Consider the following 19,746-nt stretch of genomic DNA (forward strand, 5'->3'; position numbering starts at 1 on the left):
AGTAGTTTCAAAATTTAATATTTTTATTTTTGTGTAATTTTATATATATATTATGATTTATATTTTACTATAATATATTTTTTATAAAAATATAATAATTAAAATAGGTTATTGTATTTTATTTTAAAATAATAATCACAGCATTTTGATAAATTTCAATTGTAAAATCTAAATATTTATTTCTATTTTATTATATTATTTTAAAGTAATGTATTAGTTAATTTTTGAAATTTTTTTAAAAATACAGCAAATACAAAAACCAAAATCTAAATCTAAAAACCAAAAATCAAAAACCAAAAGCTGAAAACCAAAAGCTGAAAACCAAAAACCAAAATCTAAAAACCAAAAGCTAAAATCTAAAAACCAAAAACTAAAACTAAAAACTATTGAAACAATCATCACCTCAATATGTTATATTTTCTCAATTCTCTATTTTCTTATTGCCTTAACCACTTCCAGACTCTAAATCAAAATATAATTATTATCTCAATTCTTCTATTTTCTAAGAACAAAAAGTAAATAATGAGACCACGTACTTAGGGGTAAACTGCTTGTAGATGCTTACAGATTTGATTTACAAATTGGTTTCCATTAAAAGAAACTAGAAATATTAGTTACGACTTACGATATACTTTCAAAAAGAATATTTAGTAACAAATCAATTTCAAGAAATTTATCCATTGAAAGAAAAAAGCGTGTACCACAAGTCCGTGAATGCATTTACGCATGGTATATCCAACTCAAAAGAAAAGTAAAACAAAACATAGTCGAATATACACCTTTAAAAAAATCGCCAAAATATAGTATAACTAAAAACAAAATATATATTCATTTTTATTTTAAATTTTTCTTTAAACTGAGAGGTTTCTTCAAGTATAAGATATTTACCAATTTCACTTAGGATGTTGTGTCTGAGAAAGTTTTGTGAGTTGATAACTTTCCAAGGAACACAGTGGTGAGTTTTGAACCTATTTACGATAATATATATAAGAGAAATAAGGTTTAAGAAATAAATCCCAAAATATAAAAGTCAACTAAAATATCTTCTAACAAATTGAAATTACAACCAAATTTTTTGAAAAGTCTCGGATAATAATCTCATCTCTCTCATTTACAGGCTAGTATAAAATTATAAATAGGATACAAATACATACACACAGTACAAGGAGAAAAATCCAAACTTTCAGTTTCTCTCTCTCTCTCTCCATTTCTCTCGCATTACTCTCTCACTCATCAATTTTAATCGATCTGGAGAAAATGGCGAACAAGCAATTGTCTTTGCACGTTGTGGGCCTGACTGTATTGGTGTTGTTGTTGTCATGTTTTGTTAACTACAGTGTCTCTAAACAGATCAAAACCTATAAGCTCACCAGAGGAAAGTTGTCTGTTACATTCACTAACTATGGCGCTGTTATGACCTCTCTTCTTCTCCCAGACAGACATGGTCTCTTTCTCTCTCTCCCAAATCTTCTCTCTTCTCTTCCCATTTTCTGATTTAGATCTGATTTTGTTTTTCTTCTAATGTGATTCAGAAAAGCAAGATGATGTTGTTCTTGGATTTGATACTGTTGATGCTTACAAGGTAATATCTTTTATTATTTTTTTCATGTTATAACTTTTTGGTAAAAAACATATATGCGGTTTGGATAGAATAGAACTGGATGTTCGGCTCAAAAGCACCTTACTTATCGTCACGTCCTTCAATGTCTTCATTTATTAAAAACGATCGTTTTTTAATTTACTTTATATTATAATCTCACTAGTGGTGAGTCCACACTTGTGGTGTTATTTTGTTCGAAGAAACGACAATACTTTATACTTTATTTCTTTTTGGATTTTTTTAGAGTAATTGACGTGGATACACCAAAAAATTCATATAATTTGCCATATACCCTTGTTTTTTTTAAAATATTTTTTATGACTATAATACCCTTATCTCTAGATCTGTTTCTTCTCTCTTTTCTTTGTTTTAATCTCTTTATCTCTGGTACAAATTCTTCAAATCATCTTCTAATTCAACATAAATTTTTATTTTTTTATTCTGATTCTTTTGACACTCATAATGCTAATCTTATTTTCTCACCCTAATTCCAATGTTTCCAATTTCGAATCACAATTTAGATAATATATACGTTGGTAGGTATTTTATTACTTAACTGCTATTATTTAGATTTTAGTGGATTCTTAATCGATACGTGGAGTGTTAGCTGTTACAAATAGATTTGAGGCTATTTGATAGATAACTAATTAATTGTTAATAGTTTCATTAACTGATATATAATTTGTTAGTCGATACATTTGTTTGATACACAGATTGTTAGCTGATACTGAAATTATTAGCTGATATGTTAGTTGGTATGTAGATTGTTATCTGCTATGTAAATATTTAGCTGATAGATCTAGAGTTACATGTTTTCGATATATTTTCGTCTGCACAGTGTCAAAAGGTTATTCTTTTTTGAGTTATCTATAATCATGGGCATTCAGCTAATTTGGATCTTAATTGAGTATATTCAACCCATTGTCCTTTTTTTTTATATTAGAATGATACAACTTATTTTGGGGCAATTGTGGGAAGAGTCGCTAATAGAATTGGAGGTGCTAAGTTCGAATTAAATGGTCAATTGTACAAGACCGATCCCAACGAAGGCCATAACACCCTTCATGGTACCCCTTTTTCAGTTGATTATTTTTGAAATATTTCTTTTCAATCAGATAAAAAAATGTTATTTATGGTTATTTCAGGTGGTACAAAGGGATTCGGCGATGTGACTTGGTCAGTCGAAAACTACGTTCCCACAAGCCACATCACTTTCATATACCACAGTTTCGACGGTGAAGAGGGTAATACGATCTATATTTATAACTTTAAAAATACATAGATCGTGTCATCAACTTATGAAATTAATGATTCTTCAAAACATATTTTAATGAAATTAATAAAGCGGGAATTAAAATACTGGGAAATGTTGGGTTATATTGCTTTTTTCAACTTAAGACAATAAAAATATCTTATTTTTCGAAAGCAAAATAGATAACCGAAGGTACATATTTACATTTTTGGGAGATTAATCCAAAATGTATTAATCCTTGGGTGGTTTAAGTTAACTGAATATATTTAACAGTGGAAAGAATGAATTTATTGGCACAGACTTTCATGCTGTCATTCATAGAACTATAAATTATTGGCAGAGACTTTAATAGAACTATAAAAATTAAATTTGGCAGGTTTCCCCGGGAATGTGACGGTGAAAGTGACGTACATGTTGATCGGAGAAAACAAACTAGCTTTGAAAATGGAAGCAAAGCCACTCAACAAACCCACACCGATCAACTTAGCCCTCCACACATACTGGAACCTCCACGGCCACAACTCCGGCGACATCCTCTCCCACAAAATCCAGCTTCTCGCCAAAAAAATCACTCCGGTCGACGAAGAACTCATCCCCACCGGCGAAATCACCTCAATCGAAGGAACTCCTTACGACTTCCTGGAGCCCCGCGAGATCGGAAGCCGGATCCACGAGTTACCCGGCGGCTACGACATCAACTACGTCATCGACGGGATTGTGGGGAAGCATCTGAGGAAAGCCGCTGTCGTGTCGGAGAAAGTGACCGGGAGGAAGATGGAGCTGTGGACGAACCAGCCAGGTGTTCAGTTCTACACGAGTAATCTGCTGACAAGTGTTGTCGGGAAAGGGAACGCGGTTTATAAGAAGTACGCAGGGTTGTGTCTGGAAACGCAAGGGTTCCCCGATTCCGTGAACCACAAGAATTTTCCGTCGCAGATTGTGAACCCTGGAGAGAGCTACTTGCATGTTATGCTCTTTAGGTTCACTGCTCATTGATTCCTTTTGTTTTGTATATTGCGTTCACAAGGTCGGCTTGGTTTGGGTTTAAAGGTTTATTGTTCCCGATGAGTAATAATTTGAATGTTAAGCGTGTCATTCATTGGTTTCTAAGGAACAAGAGTGAAGCTGTTAGAATCATGAATGATATCTGAATAGAAGAGGTTGAAATTGAGGCAGTCCCAGAAGCGAGAGAGGCCAGACCTCTCGTGTTCTGGTGATTTCAGGTGACACAAATGCAGATCCTTCAACTCTTTCTCAAACTTCTGCTTCACCACTATCACCTGTTCAATGTTAATATGAATATAATAAGCTCAAGCTCAAGCAACAAAACTGGACAGCGTATCTGATAATATCTTCTTCTTTTACCTGAGATGTGTTTATGCCTAGCGTTTTTGTCCATGAATCATTTGGAACTCGAGCTGTATTTTGAATGCCTCCGGCAAGACAAGACCGGAAGTCCAGTACGCATTGTAAGATGTTCTCTATGGTGTTTGATATGACTCGGGTTTCATCAGATAGAAAACATCTGCAAGCGTTTGATTACGTTCAGTTATATTATATATGATTGTATTTCCAAAGAGCATCAGATGAGGTCAGTTAAATTACACTGGCACGACACTTTTGAACCTGATAGTAAAAACAAGACTTACATGCGCAGAGCTTTACTTAGATAACCCATATGCACAGACTCAAGATCCATCATATCCTTGACCTGAAAAAAAAACAAAAAATCTTAATGCAGGAAACCAATAAAAGCAGAAACCTCCACTGAAGTCGCAATTAAAGGTTGCACTATGCACTTTGGTTTTAGGGTAGATAAGCGATGATGTCAAACCGGTACCAATAAAGCTATAGTGACAGAAGTTCGCTTGAAAGAAAGAATCCTAATTTTAGGTAACCTAACATTTCAGCAGGCCAGAAAATTTTTTCTATTTTAATCAAATAAACTGTAAAGTGTACATATGTCCCCACCTTATGCTTCAGGGAATGAAGTAACTTGGCCCATGATACGTGAGACAATTCCGAATGTACATATTGCTGTAGTGTTGATACAAAATGGTTGATCTGGTGCCTGGAACAATAAAGAAAGGTGTCAAAGATACCAAGGGAGAACATAGAGACTCCATCATCTCAGAAAATATTGCGTATCATACAAGCATAATGATGAAGAAAATAGAGATGTTTATCACAAGATATTTAGCATTTTCAAAAGTACTGCATATAATGAAATCAATGCTTTCTGTTACTTTTATAAATGGTCATGCGCCAGAAGACATATGGATACCTTGCTCAATGAGTCACCAAGACATTATGTAAATATGAAGCTTTTATATATAACTTTACCTTAGTTTCATCAACATCTTTAACCATCGGAGTTCTTGCTTCGCTATCCCCTCTTTATTCTCATGCATCGTATGTCGTATATCCTGAAAGGACGGTACAGGTCACTGTGCCATCAAAATCCAAGAAGACGAATAGTGGTACTACAAGAAATGTCACAAGCAGCTTATCAACAAAGCCGAACCTATACCTTCAGTGAACACCAGACGTCAGTTAATACATAGGCTGCTAGTTTCAATTGAACAAGAAAGCTAAATACATCAGCATATGCTTTCAGCGCATCACATGTTAAAATCATACTGATTGGCCAGTCAACTCGATACCCCAACCCTAGGAAATCAAAAGAACGCACTCCTGCAAATTTGCACACATCAGTATCAGATTAACAGTTCAGCAGACATAATGAATAAATTTGCGATGTGGAAGACCATACCAATGGTTGATGGCGGAAGATGCACTGAGCCTTGTCTTCTGTACAAAAACAACCTGTCCTTACAAATGTCTCGTTCACATGATGATCTCTGAAGTGAAGATTCTAGAAACCCTTGGATTTCTGCTATTCTCTTATCTGCCTCCGTAACAAGCCCTTTCTGGAAATCCATAAGAGAAAATATGTATATATATATTATCTATAGATGTTAAAAAAATTCATCACAATAAAACAGATTGTAACCAAGACTTACATGATGCCATAGGGACACAACAAATACATCAGCCCAGTCTGCTAGTTCCATAAAGTGATATCTGCGTAGAGCTAGGAGATGTTCTTGCAAGCCAAATCCTTCTTCGAGCAACTTGATAGCTAGCTTACTGACAAAGTTATATCTTTTGTCTGTTAAGAGAAATTTGATATATGAATAGTCATGTTATCATGAGAAAAACACCCCTAAAATGCTGCCAAATGTTGAATTATAAATCATCGAGAAGGATACTGAAGAAGTATTTCCTGCAGTAGACACTTGTCTATAACAAAATCAAGCGGCAATTCAAATGAGCCAGAGGTGTTCTCTCTGCGATCACTAAATGCACTCGTTTCAGGTTTATTTGATTTGAGAAGCATACCCTCCCATCTACTTCCACCAACTGCATTTGATTTTTTTTCTTCAACACAACCTCGCAAACCCGAAGATAAATGACTGCTAGAAACTTTAGGGTCGTCAACATCAAACCTATTTATCAAACATTCTTGGTTGGCATGGGAAAGACACTTTCTAGCAGTCAGAGAACTGTGGGATTCCACGTGAAAATCAACAGGGAATCCTACAGGTATCCTGGCAACACATGTTTTGGAAGGGTTATCCACCACAGAGAAATCAAACAAAGGCAATAATTTCCCCTGGTCCCTCCTGTTTATGTTTCCATGCTTGTCCAGGAAATCACATCTCAGAACAGGGTTCATGCTGAGCACCTCGTAAGGGTAGCTTACCTTTGTGTCTTTCCACAATTTTGTTGAGGAACAGTTTTTCAGCATATCATGGTTTCTCTCCTGCTTCGAATAACTACCGCCCATGGGAATATTATTTAATAACAGCGTGCTAATGCTATCATCAGTATTCATTAAGTGTCTTTGTTCCATCTTAGCTCCTGAATCACTTCGTGGATATTCTCTGTTATCTTCCGCGTACTTATCAACACAAAATGGATTCCTAGGTAGTCCACCAAGGGGCCATGACTTAATAGAAAGAGGCCCACCAGATTTCTCATCCTCACATACTTCACCTGACTCTTCTGGCTCAGTGTCCATCCACTGGCGATGAGTATCTGCCTTCTCAGCCTTCCTCACCAAATTATTGTCTATAAAACCCGTTTCACTATGCTGAACCAAATTCTGATTACAATTTCTATCGGAGGCAACAGAGAAACGTAGAGCCGATAAATAATTTTGTGAAGGTCCCATCAATGTACTTTGTGAATCAAGGAGTCCAACATCGGATGCTTCTGAAGAGTCCCTTGTCGATGAACATTCAGATGAGCATGACACATCTATCTCTGAAAACCATCTGTCTTCTGTTTTCTGGTCATCTGAATCTGAACCATTCTGATCCCTGAAACTCCAAGAAAATGTCATCAGTTCACGCAGGCTGGGGGTATATGATACATATAATCAGGAAGATTACCTGGTCAAGTCCATTGCCACTGTTGAAGGAATTAGTGCGTCACGACAAGATATTGGCAAAGATATTGCTCCAGGAACCTAAATTAAAATGTCAATACTAGATAAAACAAAAAAAAAAAATTGTGCAGAAATAATTGCTCGATAGCTTCAAATGCAAAACTGATGCTAGAATGAGACGCAAAGTGACGCTAATGATGTAGCATGCATTTAAGATCTGCACGTATATGCAACACAAGGTCTTATTTAAATTAGACAGTTGCCTACTATATCAGAGAGACTCCTCTTGATAATGATTTTGATATCATAGTTTTATAGTGTAGTAGAAAAATCTCGTTCGGAATATACAATACTCATAATAAAGAACTACACCACATTACAGAGAATAATTAAACTGAAGTAGTAGTCAGATACCAAATTACCTAGGTAAAATTGATTCACGACCGAGTAAAACCACATATGACCAATAAAACGAGTAAAGTCAGAGCTAGCATAGCAATGAGAGCACAATGACACATCAACCAAAAGACTATAGCTTTGGAAATAAGAGCAAAAGCTAATAATTGGTAAATAATAATCAAAAGAAGCAGGATACCTGTCCAAGGAACAGTTCAAACTTTTTTGAAGGATCACCAAGTTTTTTTTGCAATCTTCTGTAGTAGTCCTTTCTTTTCTGCATCATCACTTCTATATGCAATTTATTGAAAGTTATTGGAGATGGGTCCAGTAGACTAGTAGAGGAATAATATGTCCAACAGGGAAGAAGATCTGCGAAAGTTCTGTGTCCACATGCAGGATTACACAGTTCAAGAAGTTTTGTAATTACTTGGAGCTGTTGACCGGCCCTCAGTATAGGTACCAAGAAGCCATCCAAGAAACATGGAAGAAGCCCTACTTCTTGCTCCTAGAGTGCAGAAATGAAACCAATCTGCTATCAATGGTTTAAAGGTACTAAAATCAAAGATGCCCAAAAACGAGAATAGAGTATTACCCTGACCTTCTTCAGTGGGGAGATGCCAGGCTTATTCCAAGAAAATGATGTCGATTCACTGGCGCAATCCATAATGAACTCTTTATGAGGATCGTTAAGTTCGGCTTTAAATATCCAAGATCTTATAAACTCGCAATATGGCTCACAAGCTTTTAGGAACAAAAATTTAAGCATAGCACTGTGAGCAGGATCAGCAACCTTCAACGAAATATATTGGGAAAAGATAGTCAGAAGAAAATATTTAAATTGCACAAACTCCTGGCTAACTATAATAGTTTAACCAAGTGTGAATTCCACACTCATCAAGCTATATCACCTAGTTTAAGCATAACTTGAAAGGTCAATCATCAAAAGGATCATAGAATTCTATAATGTCTTTCAGATTTCTTTAAAACTGTAAAACCATGAGTATTGCTAGCCTTTGAGAGTACAGAGATGCAAAATTTAATGACGCAACCCTTCCATCACTGAAATGTAAATGAGAAATAACTGAGACAGAAGGTGCCTCTAGGCTACATTAGCTGATAACTATGTGCAACAGGAAAGAAAACAAAAAAAAAAAAAAAAAACGAAGAGAATGATTACTACAGTAGGAATTTATTTTAGCCTGACCTTAAGTTGTGAATACAAGTAAGTAAGCAGGTCGCTTCCTCTGTAGAACCCATGAAATCGCACGGTTGCTTCAGTAATCAAACATTCCCAAGGAGAGCCACAATAAGATAGGGATACATCATACAAACCACATACGCTCGCAAGAGCTTCAATCTGTGTTCGTAAGTGTCTAGTATGGAGAAAAACTTCCAATAATGTTATCTTTGGATGAACAACATTCGTAAGGCAGCCACGCCAAGAGGAACCATTTTCAGACCCATCAACAATGTTCGAAGCACGCCTCAGTTCTATTGATGCGCACAAAGTATCCAGTCCAGATATATAGCCTTGTAGGACCTTTCTAACAGCAATAGCAAAAGCCTGATTAACAAGAGTGTAGCAGCTCTTATTACTGGCTTCTTCATTTTCACCCACTTTATAGCTCCCCTGTCCCTGAACAGCTGTTTCCTCATCCAACCTCACGCTTGTGAAATAGTCTACAAACTTATGGAGAAGAAAAACCAAAGAACCAAAGCAGCCTATGTTTCTAAGAATCTGTCCCAACGCATCCGTGCTTGACAACCGATGCCACAGGCTCGGAATTGTGTGGGTGGTCCTGTCAGCTGGGTCAGAGCATAACACAGAAGAGAGCTTCTCGATGCTAATAAGAGACGACTCGACACCTTGCAGAGCAGTCAACGCCAACCTAACCAAGCTTGATTCCTGTTACAAGAAACAAAAATGTAACTAAATATACAAACTTCTATCACTTGATAACACCAACACGCTATTTCATAGCAAGAGCTAGACTAAGAGAGGACTATATACATCCATCGTTTAAGAAGTAGAGATATTTTGTTACTTTCAATAACAAGTTGCCATTATTAACATAATCTCAGGACACCTACACATCATAATCTTCCCCAGAGAAATGATTCGGCCCCAACTCATAGTCTATATCGAGCATTAGCAAATGACACACTATCCCTTTACTGAATTCACAAACCAAATCAATATCGTCACCTCGAGATAATTGACATTTTACCAAATCCCTTTTTTTTTAGGTTTTCGATCCAAAAAGATATTCACACAAGAGCGAAATGATGCAAGTTCCTCTTACCACACATGAAAAGCTTTAAACAATCGTTGAGGCACTAAACTTACACAGACAGAGGAAGAAGACGAAGTAGAAGCACGAGTTGGAGGAAATCGGCCGTTCTCAGAATGTAAGGATTCCCAATTTCGCGGTGTAAGGTACGGATCCTCCACTTTGAGCTTCTCCAGAAGCGAATCGAGGCTCGTCACAACCGCCATTATCGAACAGTTAACAATATCAAGCAGAAACACTGAAAGGGTCAGATTGTGTGTGGTCACATCTCCCACGGGAAAAAAGGTAGGAAGAGGATTTTGAAAAGAGCCTCTTCGTCGCCAAAAAGCGAAAGACTATCAAGATATGGCCCAATGGGTCTTTTCGTTTGATATCAGCCCGTTCACAAGCCCAATTGCTCACAAAAGAAATAACATGCCATCAAAGACCAAGAAAAAAAAAAGGTTAAATTAGTTTTCAGATTTGGATTACAGTAAATGAGTTTGGATTACTTTAGATAGGGATTTGACTGTTCCATGAAAATGGATCAAATTAACCCATAAATTTTCGAAACAAAGCAACCACTCCGAAGAAGGAAAACAATTTAATAGGAAAGAGGTCTTTTCTATCATTTTTAACTTGCTTTTGAAAAATGGAAAGTTCGAAGATGGCGATTCAAAAGACTGCCAAAAAGTAGACATAATTCCTCTGAACTTTTAAAATTTTGATACTTCAAATTGTTACCTATTAGACCAATCATGGATCAGTCAGTTGAATAAGCAAAGATGACTTACCTCGTATCTTTAAGATTAAACAAAAGTTATGATTGGTTTGACAAGGTTCTCGTGATCTTAATTAGCACTTATTATATGGAAATGTGACACTGTGGGATACTTGAACTAATTTTGGTGAATTCCTGCTATGCATCTGTGGATAGTGCTGTGCAATGGCGCACGTAATTAGAAAAATATGTTAGATCATAGTCGTGTGGGTTACTGATTTTCCGGTTTTCAGATTCTAAATTGTGTGTGTATGGCTCGATCATAATTTCTAGAGAACAATATTATATCTTACCAACAGCTTTTAGCTAATGTTACATGAACTCTCTGTTAACAACTGTATATAGAGATTTCAAAATATGATGATGAGGTTATTTATATTCTTCTTTTTTTTTTATCAACAGTCAATATTATATTCTAATCAGGATTGAAAGAACAAGTATAACTACTCTGTACACAGATTAACCAAGTCTATCAACTTCAAGTGACTTGCAAAACATTGTTATCAGTGGTCCAATTTCCAAATCTTTGAATATTATTTTCACAAGCAAGCTAAAGAAAGTTCCAAATTTGACGAGTGATTCCAAACGAAAACATAAAAAACAGGGGTTCAGGCCGCTAAGGAGCAGAGCTGGAAGTGGAGGTCTTCTTGAAATCGATCTTGTCGACCTTAACCTCTCCGTCGACGAGCTCATAGACATAGACCACAACTCGAAGACCATCGATATCCATAAGAACAAAGCTCGGGTTAACATCTTGGTTTATGCTACTATAAGCTCCGGTTGCAGAGCCAGGGTTAATCACGACTCCTCCCTCGTGTTTGTAGGCGGTGAACTGGTGGGTGTGGCCTGTTACAAGTATGTCCACGTCGAGTTGTCTCTGAAGCATGGCAAGTGAATCAAGATCACCCCATGGGATCACCTGTACAGCAAATAGAGGAACAAAGTTAAAGGAGGGAAGGCATATCTCCTTAATAATTTAGTCTAAAACCTTGAAACAGAAAATAAACAGTGACGAAGCATTTCAAATCCTCCGTTAACAATTCTCCAAACGCAGGTTTAATTCAGAACTAGAAAAGGTAAGTGCAGATTAAGGAATGTAGACAAAAAGCAAAATAATAATTGTTAACGAAGGATTACATTATCATCCAAACATCAACAAGGCAAAAGGATTATTCTCATTCATGGTAGCGTCTAACTTGTGAAGCTCATCATAAAACGCTAGTGAGTAGGAAAAGAAGTGAACCTGGTGGCCGTGGCAGAGTCCAAGCTTGAACTGGCCGATGGTCAAGGTTTTGGTCTCAGGGTAGCGTGCATCTTCGTCAAACTCCCCACGAACTATATGCAAATCAGGGCATATAGTCTTCAAGTAGTCGTGGATTTCCTAAGCAAAACAGTAAAAAAAAGATGCTAAGCTTAACCCACCACAAACATGAACCAGAAAAGACCATAAGCTTTAGCAGTTAGCACTCCCAAACTAAAAGAAATATCCATTGAATTCTCATATACTAAACGAGTAGATGAAAATAAAGATCACATAGAGTTTGTTCTAGCTTCTGAATCCTTTCATATGTAAGTATCCCAGAAAGTTTTACATCAAACAAGAATGATTCTCCTGATAATGCACAGAAGAGAAAAAAAGCCCTACTTTGATGCAGAGATTGCCAGTGCAGATGATGTGTTGAATCTTTCCGGGAACAAGCATCGATTTGAATTTTGGAGGCAGATCCGCCGCTCTATGTGGTACATGGAGATCCCCCAATGCCAGAACCAGCACCATTTCCCGATTAAAATCTGGAGATTCCCTTAAAGTTGATGACAGCGCGAATCGAAGAAGATCTAGCTTCAGGGGCGATCGAAATTACGAGATTTGGTTCGGAGGAATCTCAGAGATCGCAAAAGGAAGATCCCTTCTCCTTCTGATGATCGGCTCCTCTCTTGTTTGTCGAAACTATACCCAAACGACGTCGTACGTAGAGGTGTCAAATGGTCGGGCCGTCCAATGGTAACCCGTGTCCATATATAAAATGGGTCTAATATGGATAAACCCATTTTTCCATGGGTTTTGATTGGGAATAATTCGGGAAACCATTTAAAAAATGGTCATTATCGGGTTTGGGCTTTATGGTCACGGACCGTCCAATGAACAAAAAAATCTAGGGTGTCAAAACAAAATTGATTTGGGAAAAAAAGTGATTCTCTTCGAAACTTTATGATTCTCTCTCTCCCGAAGGCGATTCTCTTCGAGACTTCGAAGGCGATTCCCTCTCCGTCTCGTCCGTCGCCGCCCCTCTCCGTCTCGTCCGTCGCCGTCCCTCTTCGTCTCGTCCGTCGCCGTCCTTATCTGTTTCGTTCGTCGCCGTCTCCGACCGTCTCCCTCTCTCGTCTGGTATGATAGGTTTCGTTTGAGTTTTTGATTCAACTTATTTGAGATGGGTTTGATGGGTCTGCTTCTGATCTACATTTGAGATGGGTTTTCAGGTTCCTCTGCCTCGCTTCTTCTTCCTCTCCTGCTCTCAGCTCCAACGCTTGACTGAACAAAAGAGCTCTCTGTTTGTCGATCTGTTCTTCTGCATCATTAGACTCTAAGCTTCTCACTAGACTGTAAGGTTCTCAATGGCATTATCCTTGTTTGTTTGGTCTCAATTTGCAATATGATTTGATTGCTTCTGATCTAAGACTGATATGTTCTGTTGTTCTGATGATTCGCGAATGGTTCTATCAATCCTGAAGCCAGTTTCTCTGTTTCTCCATTACTCGATACAAACACCTCGCATCTGTTAAACACACCGACTGAATGATTTAACTACTCTTGTTCTTACTAAGACTGAATGATTTAACTACTCTTGTTCTTACTAAAACTGAATGATTTTTCTTGTTTCAGGATGGATAACGAAGATACATTGAACTTGAACGATGAAGACTACATGAGTGGGGACGAGCTAATGGATCAGAACTCAGATGGAGATGATGATGAAGCCATAGCTGTGGAGGATTCTCTCATGAGCACAGCTGAAAACTGCGTCAAAAGAGGAGGTAAACGCAGAACTTCTAAATGTTGGAAGCACTTTAGTATAATAGGAGATAAGTATCCGGATGGTTCAAATGACGTCCAATGCAAATTCTGCAAGCGAAACTACCAGTTAAACCTGCGTAGGAGTGGAACCACAGGTCTTTTGCGTCATATGAAAGTCTGTAGCTTGAATCCTGTCCCTGGCACACCTTGTACTGGTAGGAACATAGACCAGATTGTCTTCCGTGAGATGATTGCAGTAGCCTTGATTGAGCACAACTTGCCTTACTCCTTTGTTGAGTATCGAAGAATCAGGGAAGCATGGCATTATTTGAATCCAACTGTCGAGTTCTGGTGCAGAAATACAGCTGCTAGCGACTGTTTGAAGATATATGAGAGGGAGAAGCTGAAACTCAGACAAAAGTTAAAAGGGATTCCAGGAAGGATTTGCTTGACGACAGACTTGTGGAGAGCTCTTACGGTTGAAAGGGTATCTGTGTTTGACGGCGCATTACATAGATAGTGATTGGAGTCTGAAGTCGAGGATTCTTGACTTCTGCGCGTTTCCTCCTCCTCATACTGGTGGTGCCATAGCGAACTTCAAAGAAAAACATGGCTGGAACTTCAAGATCAAAGCCTGCACATACCACTTTACCAGGATATGATGTAAGCTTTTTACTTACTGTTTTTATTAAAGTCTGAATGTTGAATCAGTTTCCTTCTTACATGTTGCTTCATTAAGGTCTGATAGTTGCTTCCTTTCGGTTTTGCAGGGGTTTTGCGCTTTCATATCACAGAATGCTGGTGGTAGTGCCACTATTGGGAAATCCGCCTTGGATAAGTACCTAGAAGAACCTGTTATAGACATTATGACCTTCCCGAGTTTGAATGTTCTCTTCTATTAGAGAGACAATGCCAATCGCTTTAAAGAGCTCTCAGCAATGGCGTGTGATGTTCTGAGCATTCCTATCACCACGGTGGCTGCAGAGTCTTCATTCAGCATTGGAAGCCGAGTTCTGAACAAGTATAGAAGCTCTCTTCTCCCTTCCAATGTTCGAGCACTGATTTGTGCAAGAAATTGGCTAAGGGGATTTGAGTCCTTAGACAGTAAGTTCCTTGATCATTTGAATTTGGTTATCTTTCTACTAGAAACTGATAATCGAATTTTCTTAGATGATGAAGTTGGAGAAGAAGTTTAGTAAACAAGTCAAGTCTGAGACTCTGAGTTCATGTGTAAGTGTGACATTTTTCTCTCTTAGATGTCTGATCATAAGTGTGACATTTTTCTCTCTTAGATGTCTGATCATAAGTGTGACATTTTTCTCTCTTAGATGTCTGATCATAAGTGTGACATTTTTCTCTCTTAGATGTCTGATCATAAGTGTGACATTTTTCTCTCTTAGATGTCTGATCATAAGTGTGACATTTTTCTCTCTTAGATGTCTGATCATAAGTGTGACATTTTTCTCTCTTAGATGTCTGATCATAAGTGTGACATTTTTCTCTCTTAGATGTCTGATCATAAGTGTGACATTTTTCTCTCTTAGATGTCTGATCATAAGTGTGACATTTTTCTCTCTTAGATGTCTGATCATAAGTGTGACATTTTTCTCTCTTAGATGTCTGATCATAAGTGTGACATTTTTCTCTCTTAGATGTCTGATCATAAGTGTGACATTTTTCTCTCTTAGATGTCAGACTTTGATGTTAGTTTATGTACTAGTTTGAGTACCATTTGCTAGGTTGTAGAGTTGAAACCGAAATGGGTTTTTAGACTAGTGTAGACTAGTGTGTTTAAGGAAAGCATGAGAATGGGTTCATGGCTATCTGTATAATTGCTTAATGCGTAGTGAGTTTGTGCTGCTGATTGTTTATGATACTGGTTCTTATAATAAATCACTTATTTTGTAGGGTTTATGGATTTGGTGGAAGATGGAGGAGAACTTATGTATGCAATTATGTATGGAGTTATGTGTATTGCTTTCTATGAACTTATGTGTATTGCTTTCTATGAACTTACGTATGCAAATATGTATGGAGTTATGATGTTTTGAACTTATGTATGAAATTATGCTATTTATGTGGTATTTGAAATTTATATATTGTTGTACTTGTGGATTTATGAATGAATTTTAATCTCATGAACTTGTATGAATTTGTATTTGTATTTATAGGTCTATAGATTGAAATTCAAAATTTTCATAAATGGTCATTAATGGGTCTCATGGCAGCCCATATAAATATGGGTTTTGATGGAATGGTCCTTAATGGACATGGTCCTTGATGGACATGGTCAATTTTTGTCCACAAACTATAAATGGACAAACGGATATGGGTTAATGGACATGGACTTTCCCATCTGACAGCTCTAGTCGTACGATACTTTTGACATTAACCGGTTTCTTAAAATCGGTACATGAAAGTGAATAACCGATTCAATTCATTAACCCGGTTTCTACGTAATCATGAATTGTGTTCTGCTCTTTCAGTATCAAAAGAAAATATTGACAACAATTTCTATCAGTCACTACACGGTTTTTAAGTTAAACTTAAACTTAAGCAGTTCCGAAACATATTTAAAGCTTTTGTTTAATGATCCATCATTCCGTCAAAATCCAACAATACGTTATATCATTTCCTATAATATTATACCACCAGTGCCCGTCCTGGGAGGAAGGGGCTTCCGGCCGTTGAGTTTATTCCCTAAATTATTTATAAAATCGCTTTGCACTTAATCCAGAGGTAATACGTATTCTTCTTTTCTTAAGAGGTCATGAGTTCCACACTCATATTGAACATTTTCTATTTTTATATATTGTGGCTCACAAAAATGTTGTGCTTCCACCCATGAAAACTTCGGGCCGTTACTGTATACCATCCATCAAGGCTTAATTTTACCATGACTCGATTGTAGACTTCCATTCTGGTTTAATGTTTTATAGACCCTACAATTGCATATGCATCTATATATATAAAAGAGGGTTTGAATCCCTCACATAAAGCCACATGGGATGACAGCTTGGAAAGTCGTTTCACGACGTGCTGACACGTGTCCCATGAAGCCAAAACGCAGCGATTCATTAAGCATCTGTTCTTCTGGGCTTCGTTTGATATGGTGTAATTGGTCTATTGGTAATAGTCTGGGCCCGACTTGAAAGAGAACACTCTAACCCTAATACTCTGCATCGACTAAACAGAGTTCGTCTCTTCTCATCTGCGGCGGCGTTCCGGTGACCTGAAACGGTGTGATTAAATGTCTTCCTCATAAATCTCATTTATTGGCTCCATCACAATGTGTATTCAAAGCTTTCTTTCGATCTTAGAGGCGGTGCCAGAATCTGTATAAATAGAGGTTGGATTCCTCCCCTTGAACCCTTCTCTTCTTCCTATCTCTTACATCTCATACTGCAAATCCGGCAAATGCTCCTCCATCGTGGAGGCCCGGCTTATGAGATTCTGGGAAGCAAGAAACATGAAACGTCAGGGTGATCTGGTGGATGTCAATGTGAGTCTATTTTCCTTTTTTTTAAGGGTTTGTGTTTGAACAAGAATTCCGGTGAACTTTTGTGTTTAGTTAGAATTTTTTTTTTATTAGAGAGAACCTCTTTTAAAACAGAACCTCTTACTGATTGTTGAATAAACGGGATTTCGGAAAACTTCTTCTTGATTGTTCGTTTTTATTTTAGTTTCTCCACAAATTTCAAATTCTTTATTTATACAAGATTCCTGCGAACCTCTTTATGCTTTGTTAGATTTTAAATTTTGGTTTTGATTTTAGAAACAAAACCTCTTATTGATTGTTGAGTTTGCGAAATACTGTCGAACCCCTTCGTGTTTGTTCGTTTCAATATTTAAGTTTATATGATTTTTATTCCGGTGACTCTTCATGTTTTAGTTTTTTTTTCCAGAAATTTACAGTTATTTGTCTAACAGTAATCCGGAGAACCTCTTTATGTTTTGTTAGAATTAATTTTGGTTTTATATCTTTAAATATAAAACCTCTTACTGATTGTTGAATTTGCGAAATACTTACATACCCCTTCGTGTTTGTTTTATAATCAAAATCTCATACTGAATATCTAATTTCCGATATATCCAATTGTGAGTAGGCAACGATAATGCAAGCAACCATCAATTCTAGCTGGCTTCCAAGATTCCGTTCAAGACTCACCGCCGGTTCCATGTATACCATATCCGGTTTCGATGTGGCTCGATGTGCTCAGAGCTTCAGACTCTCGGACTCTCCTTTGATGATCCGTTTCAATGACTTAACTTCCTTTGATGAGATAACAGAACCAGTTTCTCCATTGCCTGAAGAGGGATTCCGGTTCCGCAATCAAACCGAGTCGGTTGGATTGGCTAACACAAACACACAGCTACGAGGTAACAAAAATAAAATGGATGTCATTTGATTATTTTGTTTCATGGATTATTCACTTTTTCAGTTCGAGACTGCTGAAGGCGCGTTCGGGTGTTTTGATGGTGTGATGACTAAGCTGCATAACCTCAGAGCTGCTGAAGCCGGTCAGATGTTGGTAAGAAACACGTGGGTCTTATATCTTTATATCTGTACACACATATATCTAATATGCCTGTCGGTTTAACTCTGGCAAACAGGCTGCGGAAGGAGTGAATCCTGAGGATGTTACAATGCCTCTGTTTATCACGGACATGGAAGGAAAGACATTAACACTTATAACTTCACTGCGCACCATCAGACATTCAAAATCACACACACGCTCACTGAACATGAGCGTGTTCCAGTACCTGACTATGTCGTTGATGTAAGAATGATTTGAGAACATCTGATTATCCGTCTACATATATTTGTATGTGTGATTTTCCGATTGGATCAGGGAGGAAACAATGGTGATGATGCTGATATGCCGGACGGTAACAAATTTCCTTACCAGGTTGAAACTGGAGAACGCAGTAGTGATGGAGATAAGAATGTTAAGGAAAACCTTACTGCTGCTGCGCCAAAGAAGAGGACCCACAGGCCCACTTATGCGACCAAGAAAGTCCCTGTTGCTTGAAATGGAATTACCATAGTTGTGGTTTCATATATGAAATTTAAATAATGATAATCTACTTGCATTGTATCACAATTTTAATTATCTTTGTTTCGGCATCAACCTGTTTCGGGTACCAGATGTTTGTTTTAGTCGGTTTAAGATAAGTCGCTCTCTCTCGAACTACCATGTAACCTTCTGAACTTATATTAATAATAGTAGATATATGTATCAGAAATTTAAAATATTTTTAAACATGTATAAGAAATTTAAAATATTTTGTATTCTTTTCCTTTTCATTTTGGATAAAAGTTTTAATAAAATGTCTGTATACTAAAATAATCGATTTGAGATTGTTATGTTATTTAACTAACTTTAGAAAACAAATTGTAAATTGATTCATTTTTACATGATCTAAAACAATAAAAATGTATAAAAAGTACCAACACATTCAAAACAAATATATAAGAACGAAAAATAATTCATAATTTATGTATTGAATTTCAAGTGTAGTGACAAGTACTTTTACATACTTTTATAATAAAAATATAACTAACAATAAAAATATAAAATAATTTCATTAATGAAAATTTAAAATCATTTTATTAATTTTTCAAACCTTTGATTTCTAATAAAAACAACAGAAACAGTAGTAAAAATTAAAATTGTTTAAAATTTAGAGTACACTGCATATTTTTAACGTATATGAAAATACAATATATGTTTTAATTGATCTTTACTTGCTTAACAAAGATTAATCTATCATTTGTTTTTCTGATACTATTTATGTGATATAATATGTTTTTTTTTTGTAGCGTATCATACATCTTTTGCAAATGCAAACCTAAAACATAAATCATAAAATCATGCAAAAAATAATAATTTAGATCACAAGTAAAGTATATCCCGCCCGTAGGACGGGCCGACCCTAGTATAATATATACATATATACACATGTTTAGAATTCCA

At 36.7% G+C, this 19,746-nt stretch overlaps 3 protein-coding genes across 4 annotated transcripts; 1 reads left to right on the plus strand and 2 right to left on the minus strand.

Moving 5' to 3' along the window:
- The first annotated feature begins 1,151 nt into the window (after positions 1 to 1,151).
- LOC106334859 (aldose 1-epimerase) lies at positions 1,152 to 3,993 on the plus strand. Its single transcript, XM_013773242.1, has 5 exons — positions 1,152 to 1,444; positions 1,533 to 1,582; positions 2,544 to 2,667; positions 2,746 to 2,844; positions 3,229 to 3,993. The coding sequence occupies exons 1-5, from the start codon at positions 1,258 to 1,260 to the stop codon at positions 3,846 to 3,848; spliced, it is 1,080 nt and encodes a 359-aa protein (XP_013628696.1). The 5' UTR covers positions 1,152 to 1,257; the 3' UTR covers positions 3,849 to 3,993.
- LOC106334858 lies at positions 3,922 to 10,274 on the minus strand. Of its 2 annotated transcripts, none has more exons than XM_013773241.1 (14): positions 10,052 to 10,274; positions 8,909 to 9,610; positions 8,303 to 8,494; positions 7,901 to 8,209; positions 7,310 to 7,386; positions 6,125 to 7,237; positions 5,876 to 6,017; positions 5,626 to 5,782; positions 5,383 to 5,546; positions 5,196 to 5,278; positions 4,824 to 4,923; positions 4,502 to 4,563; positions 4,218 to 4,377; positions 3,922 to 4,132 (listed from the first exon to the last, which is right to left on the minus strand). In XM_013773241.1, exons 1-14 carry the CDS (start codon positions 10,199 to 10,201, stop codon positions 3,959 to 3,961), a joined length of 3,585 nt encoding a protein of 1,194 aa, XP_013628695.1. In that variant the 5' UTR covers positions 10,202 to 10,274; the 3' UTR covers positions 3,922 to 3,958. The 2 variants fall into 2 exon arrangements, with proteins under 2 accessions (XP_013628695.1, XP_013628694.1); XM_013773240.1 differs by having other exon boundaries at positions 8,297 to 8,494.
- Positions 10,275 to 11,227: 953 nt separating this feature from the next.
- LOC106329089 (vacuolar protein sorting-associated protein 29) lies at positions 11,228 to 12,704 on the minus strand. Its single transcript, XM_013767679.1, has 3 exons — positions 12,401 to 12,704; positions 11,999 to 12,136; positions 11,228 to 11,674 (listed from the first exon to the last, which is right to left on the minus strand). The coding sequence occupies exons 1-3, from the start codon at positions 12,530 to 12,532 to the stop codon at positions 11,372 to 11,374; spliced, it is 573 nt and encodes a 190-aa protein (XP_013623133.1). The 5' UTR covers positions 12,533 to 12,704; the 3' UTR covers positions 11,228 to 11,371.
- Positions 12,705 to 19,746: the final 7,042 nt, after the last annotated feature.

The sequence above is a fragment of the Brassica oleracea genome, chromosome C3 (assembly GCF_000695525.1).
Source record: "Brassica oleracea var. oleracea cultivar TO1000 chromosome C3, BOL, whole genome shotgun sequence".
NCBI classification, from domain to species: Eukaryota; Viridiplantae; Streptophyta; class Magnoliopsida; order Brassicales; family Brassicaceae; genus Brassica; species Brassica oleracea.